Genomic DNA, 13750 nt, shown 5'->3' on the forward strand with positions numbered 1-13750 from the left:
ATGGTTGATCATCTGTCATACGATGTTTTAAGGAACAGTTCACCCCCAAATTTAAATTCAGTAACAATCCACTCACTCATCACTCATGCTGGTGGGAAGTTGGGTGAGGTTTTGTAGTCCGCAATAATGTCTGGACTACAAATAATACTGGAAATGCTGTCTTCTCAAATGAATTTGGGATCTCTGGGCTTCCGTGGACTGGAATTAAAAAAATCCATTTCATGTTATTTTATACATTTTAAAACCAACTCCCATTTCCTTCAGTTGTTTTGGAGAACGCTGGTTTGATGTGAAGCTCCAGAGATGGTGTGTGGACTACAAAACCTCACCCAACTTTCTATGAGCACGAGGATGAGTACATAATTACTGAATTCCTCATTTTGGGTGAACTGTTCCTTTAAACAAATGTTAGCTGGTTTTCCCCTCTATTATCATTTTGTTGTCTTTATCAGCTTAACTCAATATTGTGGTAAGAAGGCAGAAATAAACACAATTGAGTAAATTAAAAAGATTTTATTGTATAATAGCTCAAAATAGAATTTAACACAACCACTTTTAGATCACTTTTATACTGAAAGAGGATGTTAGGCAGGGGATCTGGATGAGTATACTGTATATGTACTGCAAGATGGACAACCCAGTCCAAGGTACTGAAAGCTAAGCAAAAAGCTTGTTTACATCAACGCAGGAGTTCCATTCCGTATCAGTCTGAAGACATAGCTTCATCTGCTTGGACAAAGTATGGTTCAGTCTGTGAAACACGTAGAGAGGAAACATGACGAATACCCTGGAGGTCTGAGCTGCTGTCCACTGGAAACATCAGTCCCTGGATTGAATTGGGTTTTCTTTAGTTTCAGTCCAGTGGTCGTCGGCAGCTCAGACTCTTTCTCCTGTGTTCAGTCTTTGTGCTGCAGGAGTTTCTGATTGTCCAGTTGTGTTTCCCTGGTTAGGGTTTAGGCATTCTGTACAATACATCTTAACACAGAAACAATGTCAATATATTCTTTATACGGTATATAAAATAAATACAAATCTCTTTCTTCACCTCCGCTCTGATCTCTAACTCATCTCTCCTAGCTGTAATAACCAAGGTGTATATTTGACATTTGTATGTAAGTGTGTGTGTGTGTGTGTGTGTGTGTGTGTGTGTGTGTCACTGTTTCTCGTCTGGGTTTAATGTGCTCAAACATAATTATCTCAGCAGTCCTGATGTAACAGCAGTTTCTCATTCAGCTTTGGCTGGTGTTCGTTGCGCCCATCTGTCTTGTGATTGACGATCAGAGCCTTGGGGCTTTTGACTTCCTGCAGGATGGTACTGGGGTCCTTTCCTGCCCCCTCACCGGGCTCACTGTCCCAGCCCTGACCTGCCAGCAGCAGCAAGATGAGTGCGAGGAGCAGTAGTGTGACTGCTGTGGAGGTGAGCTCTGGACTTAGCTGCAGGCTGGGCTGAGGCTCTGGAACATCCTTTGTCCTGAATGAAACACATTCAGTCTTTTTGCTCTCTCTTGATCTCCTACTGGTGCGCTTGGCGCCCTCACTGATGCCTAAATGTAGACACACTCGGTAAAATGTCTCTGCCTGCAGGTGGGTCAGGTTGAAGCTTTGTGTGCCCGCCAGGATACGTGTGGTGTATGTAGGCGTGTGTACATTTGAGTATATGGCTTGCCAGGACAGACGTGTTGATGGGAGGTTGCGCCCGCTCTGCCAGGACAGGATGGCGTAGTGTTGTCCGACTTCTCTTACCTCCAACCTGGCATCCGCTCTGAATAGTGGGTTTCTCTTCATGTAAGCAGCCATCCCTTTCTTTCTCTTCTTTTCTCTGCCATGAACACCCACAGCAACGCTGCGCGTATCAGCTCCCAGTGCATTCTCAGCTACACAGGTGTACAACCCTGCCTCACTGGGGGTGACCTTATTTATCTCCAGAGTTCCCTCAGGCAGTAGCCTGTAGTGTTTGGAGGGATTACAGGGAGTATCATCTGGAGCATGGCTGGTAGAGATGCTGGAGGTGGATGTGTGGTTGAATCCTTCAGAGGTTGACAGGCTGTGGCAGGGAGCGGGAACTGGTAAACTTTTGGATGCATGGCTCGGTGCAGGACCGAGTCTCAGTCCAGAGGGAGTCACCCAGTACAGTTCAGGCTGTGGATCTGCAAGAGCTCGGCAGTGCAAGATCAGTTTCCCTCCTTCTCTCACCCCGACGTATGAGGGGAGGGAGCTGGTAGGGATCATGGGGAGGCACGAGGCTGACATCTCCCTGGAGGACACCTCTCTCACCCTGCGGGCTCTCAGCTCTGGTGGCTCAGAGCACAGTGTGGCCTGGGGTTGGATGAAACGCACCATCCGGGGCGTTCGCGTGTCTGTCTGTGTGTCATCTATGTGAGGGTGAGAGGCCTCCTCGGCGGCCCAGTGAAACAGGCAGTCACATCGTAGTGGATTGGAGTGTAGGCTCACCTCCTGAAGTCTCGGCAGGGAGAGCATGATGTGCTGGTGCAGAGCACTCAGAGAGTTAGAGTTGAGCATTAGACTCTCCAGCCTGCTCAGCTGGAGGAAAGCCTGCGGGTGAATGTAGGACAGTCGCGGGTTGTTGGTGATCTCGAGCTTGGTGAGCTCCGGAAGGTTCTCCAAAGCGGCTTTCTCAATGGACACCAGCTCCTCCATGTTGTTCAGGCCAAGTTCCTTCAGGTGGATCATGTCTTGGAAGTCTCCTGTCTCGATCAGTTTGATGCGGTTCTTGTTGAGGTCGAGGAACTTCAGACCTGGCACTCTCCTAAGGGCCTGAGTGGGGACCTTTGTCAACAGGTTATCATAGAAGGACAGGCTCTCCAAGCCTTCCAACCCTTCCAGGGCTTTTTCAGCCAAGCATCTCAAACCCATACCACCAAGCACAAGACTGCGGAGGGATTTCAAGGCCAGGAAGCCCCGCTCAGGTAGGACCTCCACAGGGTTTCCCCCGAGCATGAGAACTTCCAAGTGAGGCAAAGCCCTGAACCACCGAGGATCAATAGTGGTGAGTCTGTTGTTGTTGATATGCAGACGCAGTAGGGAGTCCAGACCGGTGAAGGCTCCGGGTGCTATTGAGTGTAAGTTGTTGTGGCTGAGAAAGAGTTCCTGCAAAGCTGGCAGCGAGGAGAACGAGGCATCAGGGAGGCGACTGAGATGGTTTTCCTCCAGGTGTAGAGACAGCAGAACTGGCAGGCTGGAGCTCTGAGTTATTGTCCTGACACGACTGAAGCGATTCTGGGAAAGATCAAGGTCAGTGAGGTTGGGGAGTCCATGCAGCACCGCAGTGTCGACCTCAGACAGAAGGTTACTCTGCAGGCGAAGCGTGTGTGTGTCCGTGGGTATGGGCAACGGGAGCTTGGTCAACAGCAAGTCGTTGCAGTCCACAGTGGGAGCTTCATGGTAGACGGAATCTGGGGAGAACCACGGCTTGATCTGACACACGCACCGCGATGGGCAGGAGACGTGCCACGGTAGCGCATGAGGTAGCGAGCCCACCACGCCCGGCACACATACACCGACAAACACACACAGGAGACACTGTGTCTGTAGAAACACCAAAATCGGCCTCATAATCCTCACAGGTCACAGGAGTGGATTCAGACGAGGTGAGGAGGAGTTTATGAGGATGTGAGATGAATCATCTGGACCAGAAATTTGGATGAAGTCCTGGTATTAACCGTTTCAGGGTGTGTGTGCAAACAAATACATGTAGGCAAGATTTTTCATTGACTTCATTCATAAAAGTGATTATATACAGTGGCTGCAGACACAAATGAAAAACCGAAATGTGTTCAGTGTTTTTATGTGTAACTGATTGCAGTGGTAGATCAGAGGGGGCACAGTGGCTGTAGCTCGATGACAGGCTTCTCAGCTCATATCCTGGACACAGGTGGAGGGCTCATGGCTCGCAGCGTGGCGGCTCACTGTTTTTAATCAGAAAAACAAGAAGAGAAAGGAGGACATTCAGTGAGAAACTAAAATGGCAAAACAGTCAAATTAGCTGTTTAATATGGTCTAATAAAACTAAATGTATCACTTAAATACAAACGCATTTTGAAGCGTGATACATGCGTTCCCATTCTAAAGCAAATCTGCATGAATTCCGGAGCAATAGATGTCTTAGCAAGGTCACGTGGGGTTTTGCAGACTGAAAGCGGCCAAGCAGAGCGGTAACAGAGAGAAAATGGATGAGCACAGAGAGCACATTTAAAGGGGAGTCTCTTCTTTGCCTTGACTGTAGCAGCACATTTTTGATCAGACTGAGTAATTCACGATTATGGTAACAACTGAAAGAACGAAAGAGGGTGAATAGGTAAATATGCAGGAGCGATCAAATCGCATAGCGCTTAAATATTTCATGCCAGTGCTTCTCATTCAGTGCCTGTTAGAACATAGCGTCCCATAAATGTTATTTATTATGTAACAGTTAAAAAGACCCCAAGGATCTGTTATGTTATCGGCCTTCTGCACTTAAGGATGTTAGGGAGGAAATGTAGCTGCGCGCATGCACACACACACACACACACACACACACACACACATGCACGCACGCACACACATACAGTTTTGCAAATACACTCAACAAGTATCAACCTGTTCTTGACAGAAGATTTGGATTAATAAAGTACACTGAACAAAGCCTGAGAGTACAGGTCTAATCACGTGTTATTTAAAGGTGCAATATGTGAGATTTGGTCACCTGTCACATTCATCCTTAAAACCATGGTTACCACTAATTGCTGCTAACTGTAGCTGCTGTTAGCCAGCTAGCTTAATTAGTTGTGCAGTTCGGAGCATCAGGGAAGTGTGGATATTTACACCGCTAGCACAGGATCATTGGACCTGGAGAATCAAAACATTAAAGATTTGGGTTGTTAAACCAAAGGAATGAACTGAAATATGACGATGGGCTCCAAGAGCTGCGAAGAGGTGGTGTTATTGTCATTTGACTAAAAGTTTTTTTTTAATAATGTGAATTTAGCAGCTTTAGTTTACCACAGTTTCATTAAAAACAGCCATCTTTAATATTAAGCATATGCCGTGCTTAGGAAACTGCAGAAATGTTAAAATTGGCCATCAATCGTCATCAAGAATTCCTTCATGTCAAGAACAAATAATTGCGCTTTCATTAGACACAGAGGGGGTTTATAACTTTGAGAAGAGACCAGGATCAGGACTGGAGCTAAAAGGGTTCAACAACAGTAACTCATTTGTTTTGATGTTGTGGATAAAAAGGCGGGGTCCTTGTCAACTGGTTGTATTACATTATTACATTATAACATCATTGACATTATGGCTGTTCATAAGTAATCATTTCAGTTTACTTGCAGTTGAACCAACAATGGCTGAGTGACGTTTACCGTTCTTTCTGTCCTTAATGTCCTCAGTATGATTCTTTTTGTCACCCTGATAAGAAAAACAAAATTCCGTGGGACACACAAGAGTTGTTTTATGCGATATTGGTATTACACACATGCCGAGAAGCCATGCAAGGCTTACTGCGTAGTTGCCATGGAAACAAATCTCCCAGCCTCACTCCCTCTCAGTGTTTTGAGATTTACTTAAGAATTTGTTTTGGTCCAATCTGGGCATCAGTTGATAAGAACACAGACGGAACAACACTGACTGACTGGAGTGAGGAGAGTACATGATGTCCATATTTCTGAAACGGCAAAAGACTTCACTGCCTCTTCAATCAATCGTAACCTGTAAACCAAAGTTCTGTGTGATTATAATTAATGTTTTTATTAGGTGAGCTGGTAACTCTTTCCTCCCTGACAGCTGGTGCGATAAAACGCTACATCTGCCGCTGAGGTTCTGCAATCTACATGACTAACAGGAAGTACAGGCTGTTAGTGGATGAGGACAAAGTGTGGAGAGAAGCTTGCCAAGTTTTCTCCACAAACAGGAAGGAAAACTAATTGACGGATTCAATTTAGCATAGTTATAGAGATGAGGATAAAAGCTATCAGCAGTCAAACACCATGTAGTTTAATTGCGTGAGCAGCGCAAAGTGAGCGTCTGTGTGTTCGCATGACTTTGTGTGTACTCTGGGAGCTGTAACAGTAAAAACATGGGAGCAGTTCTTTACCCCGTGGGGCTCTTCTTACTCCTCTATCAGCCATTCACTTTCATCTCCACTCGCTCATCTTTTCACATGCAACCTGCTCAATAATGGATTCATCATTTAATTTTGATGTCCCCCATTTTTGTCACTCGCTCTCAAAAGCTCACAGTATTTTTTTTTTTTGTGGCAGTTTCAGAAAAGCAGGACCGTGTGCTGATATTCAAAAGGCCTGCGTTGCCTTGCAAATTAACCTATTCAAAAAAAAAAAAAAAAAAAGCAGAGTAACATAAATCTCTATGACTCAGCGGCTTTCGTAACTTTGTGTCCTCCCAGCTCTCCATAATCTCCTTGTCCTGTGGAGAAATAGTGAATATTTCTGCCCTCAGTGGCCATTATTACTCCCCTGACTCATCTGACTCAGATTTCTTTGAAAGTATGTATGACTGCACGGTAGCTCACATTTTATCCGCAGCAATTCCCCCGGCCATACCAGGATGAGTAATAATGGCAAAAAGCTGCACTGACCTTAATCCAGAATCTGACCTGATCCTCCAGTCAACATCTGAGACAGAAGGAATGTGTTTTGAGCTATTTGTATTTACAAAATAGTGTCTGAATATAACTAATCACGTTTCAAAGAAAGAAGCATGATTCCACGTCAGCGAGTCAGGAGTTAATGTCTCAGGTAATCTCACAGTAAATACATTACATTTCCCCTCTCAGTAGCTTTGACAATATGAGAGTCAAATCAGTCAATCAATCAGTCAATCAATCATGCACTAACATTAACACGAAGCTCATCTCATCCCACTAGTCCATCCATTTTGTGAAAACTCGTAAAACAGTACACAAAAGATTCAGCATCGCACTATTATATTACTATAAATTGTTTTTGGACTGACTCTTAAAAACGATCAAAACCGATGCAGCAGAACCAGTTATATCATCATTTTCATTTCACATCTTTTCAACCTTGACAAAACCTGGCACCTCCTTGAATTGCTCACGATACAGCTCCACTTCCAACACTTCAGTTTGAGATTTAAATATGTTATGCCAGCTAAAGTAGCCTCAAGCAGACATCACCTACCAGGCTTTGGTAAGCTTACTTTTCTTTTTTTTTTAACTTCCTCTAACTTCTAATTGAATTTCCTAGATTAAAAAACTAAAACTAAAAACCTGTAGTCTTCATCTCCAACCAATGCACTCATGTGATCATTTGAGGTAAATACACTTATTAAGTGAAATTAAAGTACACTTTAAGAAAGTGTACTATTACTCCTGTTACTATGGGAATGATCAACTTTCTATTAGAATTAATTACCTCTATAACTATTTTCAATTTAGTATTATCTTAAAAGTGCCCTCATGTACAATTTACAATACAACAACAAAAAGGACACTTTCAATTTTGCATTGCGGTATACATTATAACGTAAGAAAATGAATGCCCATTGTTTTGTAAGTACATGTAAATACACATATAATGAAGTGAATTTAAATTAATCATGAGAAACATACACTAAATAAGAATACTTTCCATAAGTACACTAAATTAGTACTTTAAGTATTTGCAATTCAGTTAAATTTTTATACTTATTATTAATTTACAATACACTTAATAAGACTACACTGAAATATGTGCTGCAGAAATAGCACATTTATTTTTAGCACATTGAAATTCAACTTAATGAGATCTATTCTGAAGTACTCTTTTTTTAAAATGTGTGTTTTAAATATAGTAGTGAAAGTGTATTTGCAAAATGGTTGGGCACTTTCTAATACAATAAAGTACAGTTTGTTTAATTTATTCTTTTTTTTATTTTATTTTTTTTTACCAAGGCAGCCAGACTGAGGCTCTTACAAAGTTATGAATTTTTTTGCCTATTTTGGACTTCTTATTTAATGTAACAGTCTCCCTTTTCTTTCTCAACATGTCATGCTTCTCAGACTGCTACACAATTTTCTGGAATATTTGACGTTCATATCCAACCCTAACCCACCAGATGCACTGAAAGTCTCCAGATCAATACCAAATCTACCCACTTTTCCTTTTTTCTTTTTCAGTTTTCCTTTAACCAATTCTTGACTATTCTGTCGCATGTAAAAATGGATCTACTTCTCTCCCACACACCCACCCACGCAGACAACACATATGCATAGTTGCCAAACTTACTGCCCCTATATGTGTCCTTGAGGTGTCGGAGCAGGAGGGAGATTAGAAAATGGTATTAGTTTGATCACCTTTGTTAGATTTTCTTAACAGTTTGTAATTTGTGTGAGTACGTCACAAACTCCCACTTGTGGTACTTTGATGACTAGAGGAAGGTTACAGTCACTTAACGTTATGTACTGCTATAAAAGAAGAAAACTAGCCAGAACTAAAACCCCTCGCTCACTATCACACACATTCGTTTTCTAGAGGGAAATGTGTCAAATGTTTGGCCTTTTTGCTGTTACCTTCACTCCTACTGGACAAAATATGACATTTGATGCTAAACTAAAGAACTCTTTTACTTTCCAGCAACTCTTCCTGCAAAACAGCTCGCGCCCTGCAATTCTAGACTTAATTTAGACAATTAGGTGTGGGGCAACTGATGAGTTCGTGGTCTCTGTCCTCCTATGGGCAATGACCAGGAAGTTAATGGCTTGAAAGTTTTTCAGAACCCCTGTGGAGGTGAAACAGCAATTCAAAGTATTAATTTCAGCACCAGTCACATTAATGCTTCTGCAGAAGTTCAAGACAAACATGCCTCTCTGTGTCAGCATTTGACTCTGCTGTTTCCAAATCCAACAGAAAGAGAGAGAGAGGGAGAGAGAGAGGGAGAGAGAGAGAGAGAGAGAGAGAGAGAGAGAGAGAGAGAGAGAGAGAGAGAGAGAGAGAGAACCAGAGAACCAGAGAAAAGCTTTTCAGTCTTACAATGGAATGATGGATAGGAGGGAGAGATTCGGTATGGAGCAGCGGTTACATGCTTGCATTAAAACGGTCCATTGCATAAGATTTGTTTGTGCTGTGCAGCTACGACACAGAGAGACACTGCAACAGGGCGGAATAGAGAGAGGGAGGATTTCGAGAGCAGGAGCGAGGGATGTTTGACAGAGACAGAGGTGCTGGATGCAGATACCAATAATAAACATATATTTAAAAAGCAAAACAGACGCATTGCAATGCAGCTAAATCCGTTCCAGCATGCCCACACAGACGCAAATGTACACAAACTTATGATTAATATACCCCCCTCTGCTGCCAGAGACCCCCCCCCACCTCTCAATTTCTAATACACCTTTGAATCAATACAGTCAGAGAAAGACAATGTCTGCATGAGTGGCTGCATGTCTGCGTAAGTGCTGTATTGTCCTGTTTGCTTAAAAAAAGGCAACATATCTCAGGTTTCCTTACCGCAACCGAAGCACCGGCTACATCTCTCCCTGTCGACTCTTCTCGTCTTGATGTGCTGTCAGTCTTTCTTTGCAGATGCTTCACGTGTCTGGATGTTTTTTTGTTTTGTTTTGTTTTGTCTTTCTCTTCCTCTTCTCCCTCTCAGTCGTACATTTGTGGATCTCTTAAGATTCCTGAAATATCACTTCCCTAGCTCTCTCTCCTCTCTGTCACTGGAGCTGAAGAGCAAATTGGCACAGGCTGGATCTCTCTCTCTCCTCTCTCTCTCTCTCTCTCTCTCTCTCTGTCTCTCTCTCTCTTTCTCTCCCTCCAGCTAAAATGGAGATGAGGTGTGTTCTGCAGCAGAGCTTCTGTCCCTCTCCTCCTCTCTTTCTATTGCCTGCCTCTCTCTCTCACCCCCCTTTCTCCTCTCCTGTGTTACAAGCTGAAGGAAAGTCGCTTGCGTTAGTTACAGTGTGTTACTTTCTTCTGCATGAGAAGTTTTCTTTGGCTCCTGGTGGCTCCTTGTTCATAATGCCGGGTCATGGAGAGCCGTTGGAAAGCAGCAGGAGAGACGCAGTTACAACGACGAAAGTGATTCTTTCTGTATTTCAGCGTCTTTATTGCTTTATCCATACACTGCTGAATGTAACTTCCGTCAGAGCTGAAGCTGTGTCCCATCTCCTCGTGAAACGGACTTGTTGAGCCATTTCATTTCTGTTTCAGAGTTGGAGCAGTCTCTAAATCCTCACAAACGTACAGCACACACTGCAGAGCATTAATTCCAGATTTCAGTTTTCCACTGTGTGAGCTTAAATCATTTTGTGAGCTGTGACATCTTCCGATTTCACTGAGGTTTTAATGAGCCCTATTCTAATGGTGCTCTGAGCTCAACCAGGCTCGCACACACCTTGTGCAAAGGGCATGTCTTTAAGCCTGTATCAAAAAATCAAATGAGATAGCAAACAGCCAACAGTCAAAACTGCAAAATTAAAATAAATCACAAACTCTTTACAAGACTAGCAAGCAACCATCGACAACAAAGGACAAAACAATACACAAAAGAGGCACTTAGTTGAAATTCTGGTTCTAAATTCACTCTTTTTATTGTGTTTTCACTTTCTTTTATTCTCACAGCATTTTCTGCTTCTGTAGGTTTTATATTTTTCCAAACAGCTCCTGTATAATACTAAATTGACAGGTGGTGGCTACTGGCGGTAATTTATGTATGAAAGAACAGTAATTTAGTCCAGTGCTGTATGTAGTCAGACGTTGAGAGGCTTACTGCAGAATGCATATATTTTCAATAAAATCACCATAGCTCTGTGAGGAATAATATATGCCATTACTTTGACTGTATATTGAAACTGACAGAGGCAATATACTGGGATGTAGGTATAGCTCTATTATGTGGATTGCTCAAGGCTGCAGCTCTAATCAGAGTAACAGCAGTAACATGATAAATAGCAGACATGCAGCACTGTAAGTATCATCCCATGGGACGTAACTTGGAAGCAAAAGACACTGCACTTCATACAAATGGTTAATGGCTGGTGGAGACTGAAGTGGCGCAATTTGTTTACACCTCCAACTGAAGATATAATGTCTGACATAACTGCCTTAAAACCCAGAGAAATCCTCATTTTATTGGTCGCCTGTCACTGTAACTTCCAGGCCAGCGAATGAGACGAAACATCTATAAACATGGAATCAAGTAGGTATTTTCATAAGCTCTAGTTCATGTTTAACAACAACTCCCATGATCCTCCTCTACTTGCTTCTTTTTTTTTGGCCACACCTGAGTGCTACTCAAATAACATAACCTGAAAGCAGATTGTCATTGTCCTTTGTTGGTACCTGTGTGCTAGGACACAGAATCAGGACTATTTTGTTTGTTTGTCAGATGTAACATTTAAAGATAGTGTAATAAACAATATATTTGTGTATTAACATTGGATCAAATGGCTACATGAAAAATAGGTTGTGGTGACAAACTGCCAGGGAAGTATCACACAACTCCCGAGTATCTCACGGCATCCTTTAGGTCAATGTTTTGGTTCTCCCGTCCACAACAACAAACACAGAAAAGGACCTCTTAACTGACTCATCTGACTGCTTTCAATTGTATTAAGTATTTTAAGCCAAAAGATATTTGTGGTGTGACTGTTTTGGTTCAGATTTAACACCATCATCAGCGATGTTTCCTGTCACCGTAAGAAGTCCAATGAAAAACTTCTATAAACTCTGTTACCCTCACAGCACCAAACAACAGGTGACTAGCAACAAGTTAGCAACTAGCTCCTGAACATAGTTGAGCATTTAGCTGCTAAAGACCCGCATAGTTTCCTCAGGGGCGGGTGGAGGCTAAAAGAGCCACTGTCAATATTGGATTATTTTTTATCAGGTGGTCAAAACCATACTGCAATAAATCATGACATTGCTCTGTATTTGGATGTGTCAATAGATAAAATGTTTGCTAAGATGTTAAAGGGGCAATTTAGCATGCTAACCAGCTAGCCCAGTCTTGGTCACTTTGTTCACAAAGAGCAGAACATACTATTTCTCTCGTAATTTCAGCTAGGAGACAGTGTTCTCTGTTTACTGTATAGGACAACAAAAACACATAAAATCTCAATTTTACATCCACTTTCTATACCGAACACAAAAATACAACCACACAAAGTCTGAATTCGAGCTCATCGTAAAACACACAAAAACTCACCAACACAGTGTTGGTTTGTCCTTCCACCGTCACTAGCTGCACATCTCTCCTGCTCCTGCTGTGTCTTCTTGTTCCTGGGGTCATAGTCCTGGCCAGACCTGCTGTAAATCACCTCTGTACCACGTCCCAGATAATTTTCCAACTGCCGTCTGTCAGTCTTGGAGGCTGTGTGAAGTTTCAGTTTGGTGTGCAGCTGTTTTTACTCCAAGGCTGGCTCAACAGCTAACTGAGCCACGAGCTCGTTGCTACCTACTGCCAAGGATAGCTACCAAAGTGGAACAGCTGTTGGTTACACTGGTGACATGCTGCCCCATATTTTTCCTTTGGAGCTGACTTAGAATTATGTCCATACTTTACAAATGACACCTTCAACCATTTTAATTTTATGTTATGTTCACAGCTTGTTTTTTCTGCCCCGAAGCTGAGAAAAAATCAGCTGGTGTAGGTTTAGATTGACTTCTGTCTCCCTCTTACTGTTGCTACATTAATTATCTTGTGTGTGTCAAAATTAACCACATTTCCTAAATGGACTCTAAAGCTTCAAATCAAAGCTATTTTCTACCCCTGCACAACTCCGAAACATGTAAAGCAGTAAAATGACTGTTCTATCCTGATTCATGCAACACGTTCTATCAGTAGGGACAGAACTGTATTATCAGAGCACACATGGTTCTGCTACTGAATATATATTCGGCCATTAGTGGATTCTGAGATTGCATATGCCAAATCACATCCATGGATTGTAAGACATTAAAACAAATGTCTGTGTGGATATTCTCCATGACATCCAGAGTTGTTACTCATTCTGACAGCTGCCAGAAACTTGCATGAGTGCATGTATTTTTTATTTTAGCACTAAGAGAGCTTATTAAACGTAGTGCTGTGAAGAGGGAAGAGAGGTGTATGGAAACACAGCCTCTGGTCAGTGATGAAAAATACACCAGCGCTGATGTTGAATCATGCAGACTTTGAGCAGTTCCTCTGCAGTGCGAGGACAACAGCTACGAGTCATGTACAAAAACGGAGTAAGTGTTGCAGTTGAGACATGGGTAACTACAATAAAGTTGTCTTTCTCTATTATTTTGATCACCCACTTTCCCACCCAGCAGCCCATGGTGGGATTTCAGGGCACGGCATAGTTAGTAATGGTGATGTTTTCACTCCTGTAACATTTGAGGTGACTCTTTTTCATTGTATAAGATTCACCTTTTTTCTTTTATGATCACTGACCTCTTGCTAATGGGAAGAAAAAAAAAGACCACAGACTCGTGCAGCTCTTTACATGTCCTCATCGTTTTTCTTTTCATTGTGGTTCACATCCACAGGAAGTAGTGCCGGAGAGGATATGTGTGTATTTGAGTGGGTGCATGTGTGGTGACTGAAAATCAGGCAGAATGGTTGTGAAATAAAGACACAAGAAAATAGAGAGGAGTTACTGCAGAAAATAGTGTGAGACAAATGAGCAAAAAAAAAATAAAAAGAAAAAAACTGAGAAAGGAAAGAGAAGAGAAGTGAGCTGACTTTGAAATATGAGACATTTTTGCAGCTTCATTAATGTATATTAATTGTGTGTGTGTGT

The 13750-nt window shown here is 42.4% G+C and overlaps 1 protein-coding gene across 2 annotated transcripts; it reads right to left on the reverse strand.

The window, feature by feature from the left end:
* Window positions 1-1115: 1115 nt before the first annotated feature.
* Window positions 1116-10113, reverse strand: LOC119021218 (leucine-rich repeat neuronal protein 2-like). Of its 2 annotated transcripts, none has more exons than XM_037101347.1 (2): window positions 9471-10113; window positions 1116-3926 (listed from the first exon to the last, which is right to left on the reverse strand). In XM_037101347.1, the coding sequence occupies exon 2, from the start codon at window positions 3571-3573 to the stop codon at window positions 1198-1200; it is 2376 nt and encodes a 791-aa protein (XP_036957242.1). In that variant the 5' UTR covers window positions 3574-3926; window positions 9471-10113; the 3' UTR covers window positions 1116-1197. The 2 variants fall into 2 exon arrangements, with proteins under 2 accessions (XP_036957242.1, XP_036957244.1); XM_037101349.1 differs by lacking the exon at window positions 9471-10113 and adding an exon at window positions 5364-6232.
* Between the last annotated feature and the right edge of the window lie 3637 nt (window positions 10114-13750).

This window comes from Acanthopagrus latus, chromosome 6 (genome assembly GCF_904848185.1).
Source record: "Acanthopagrus latus isolate v.2019 chromosome 6, fAcaLat1.1, whole genome shotgun sequence".
NCBI classification, from domain to species: domain Eukaryota; kingdom Metazoa; phylum Chordata; class Actinopteri; order Spariformes; family Sparidae; genus Acanthopagrus; species Acanthopagrus latus.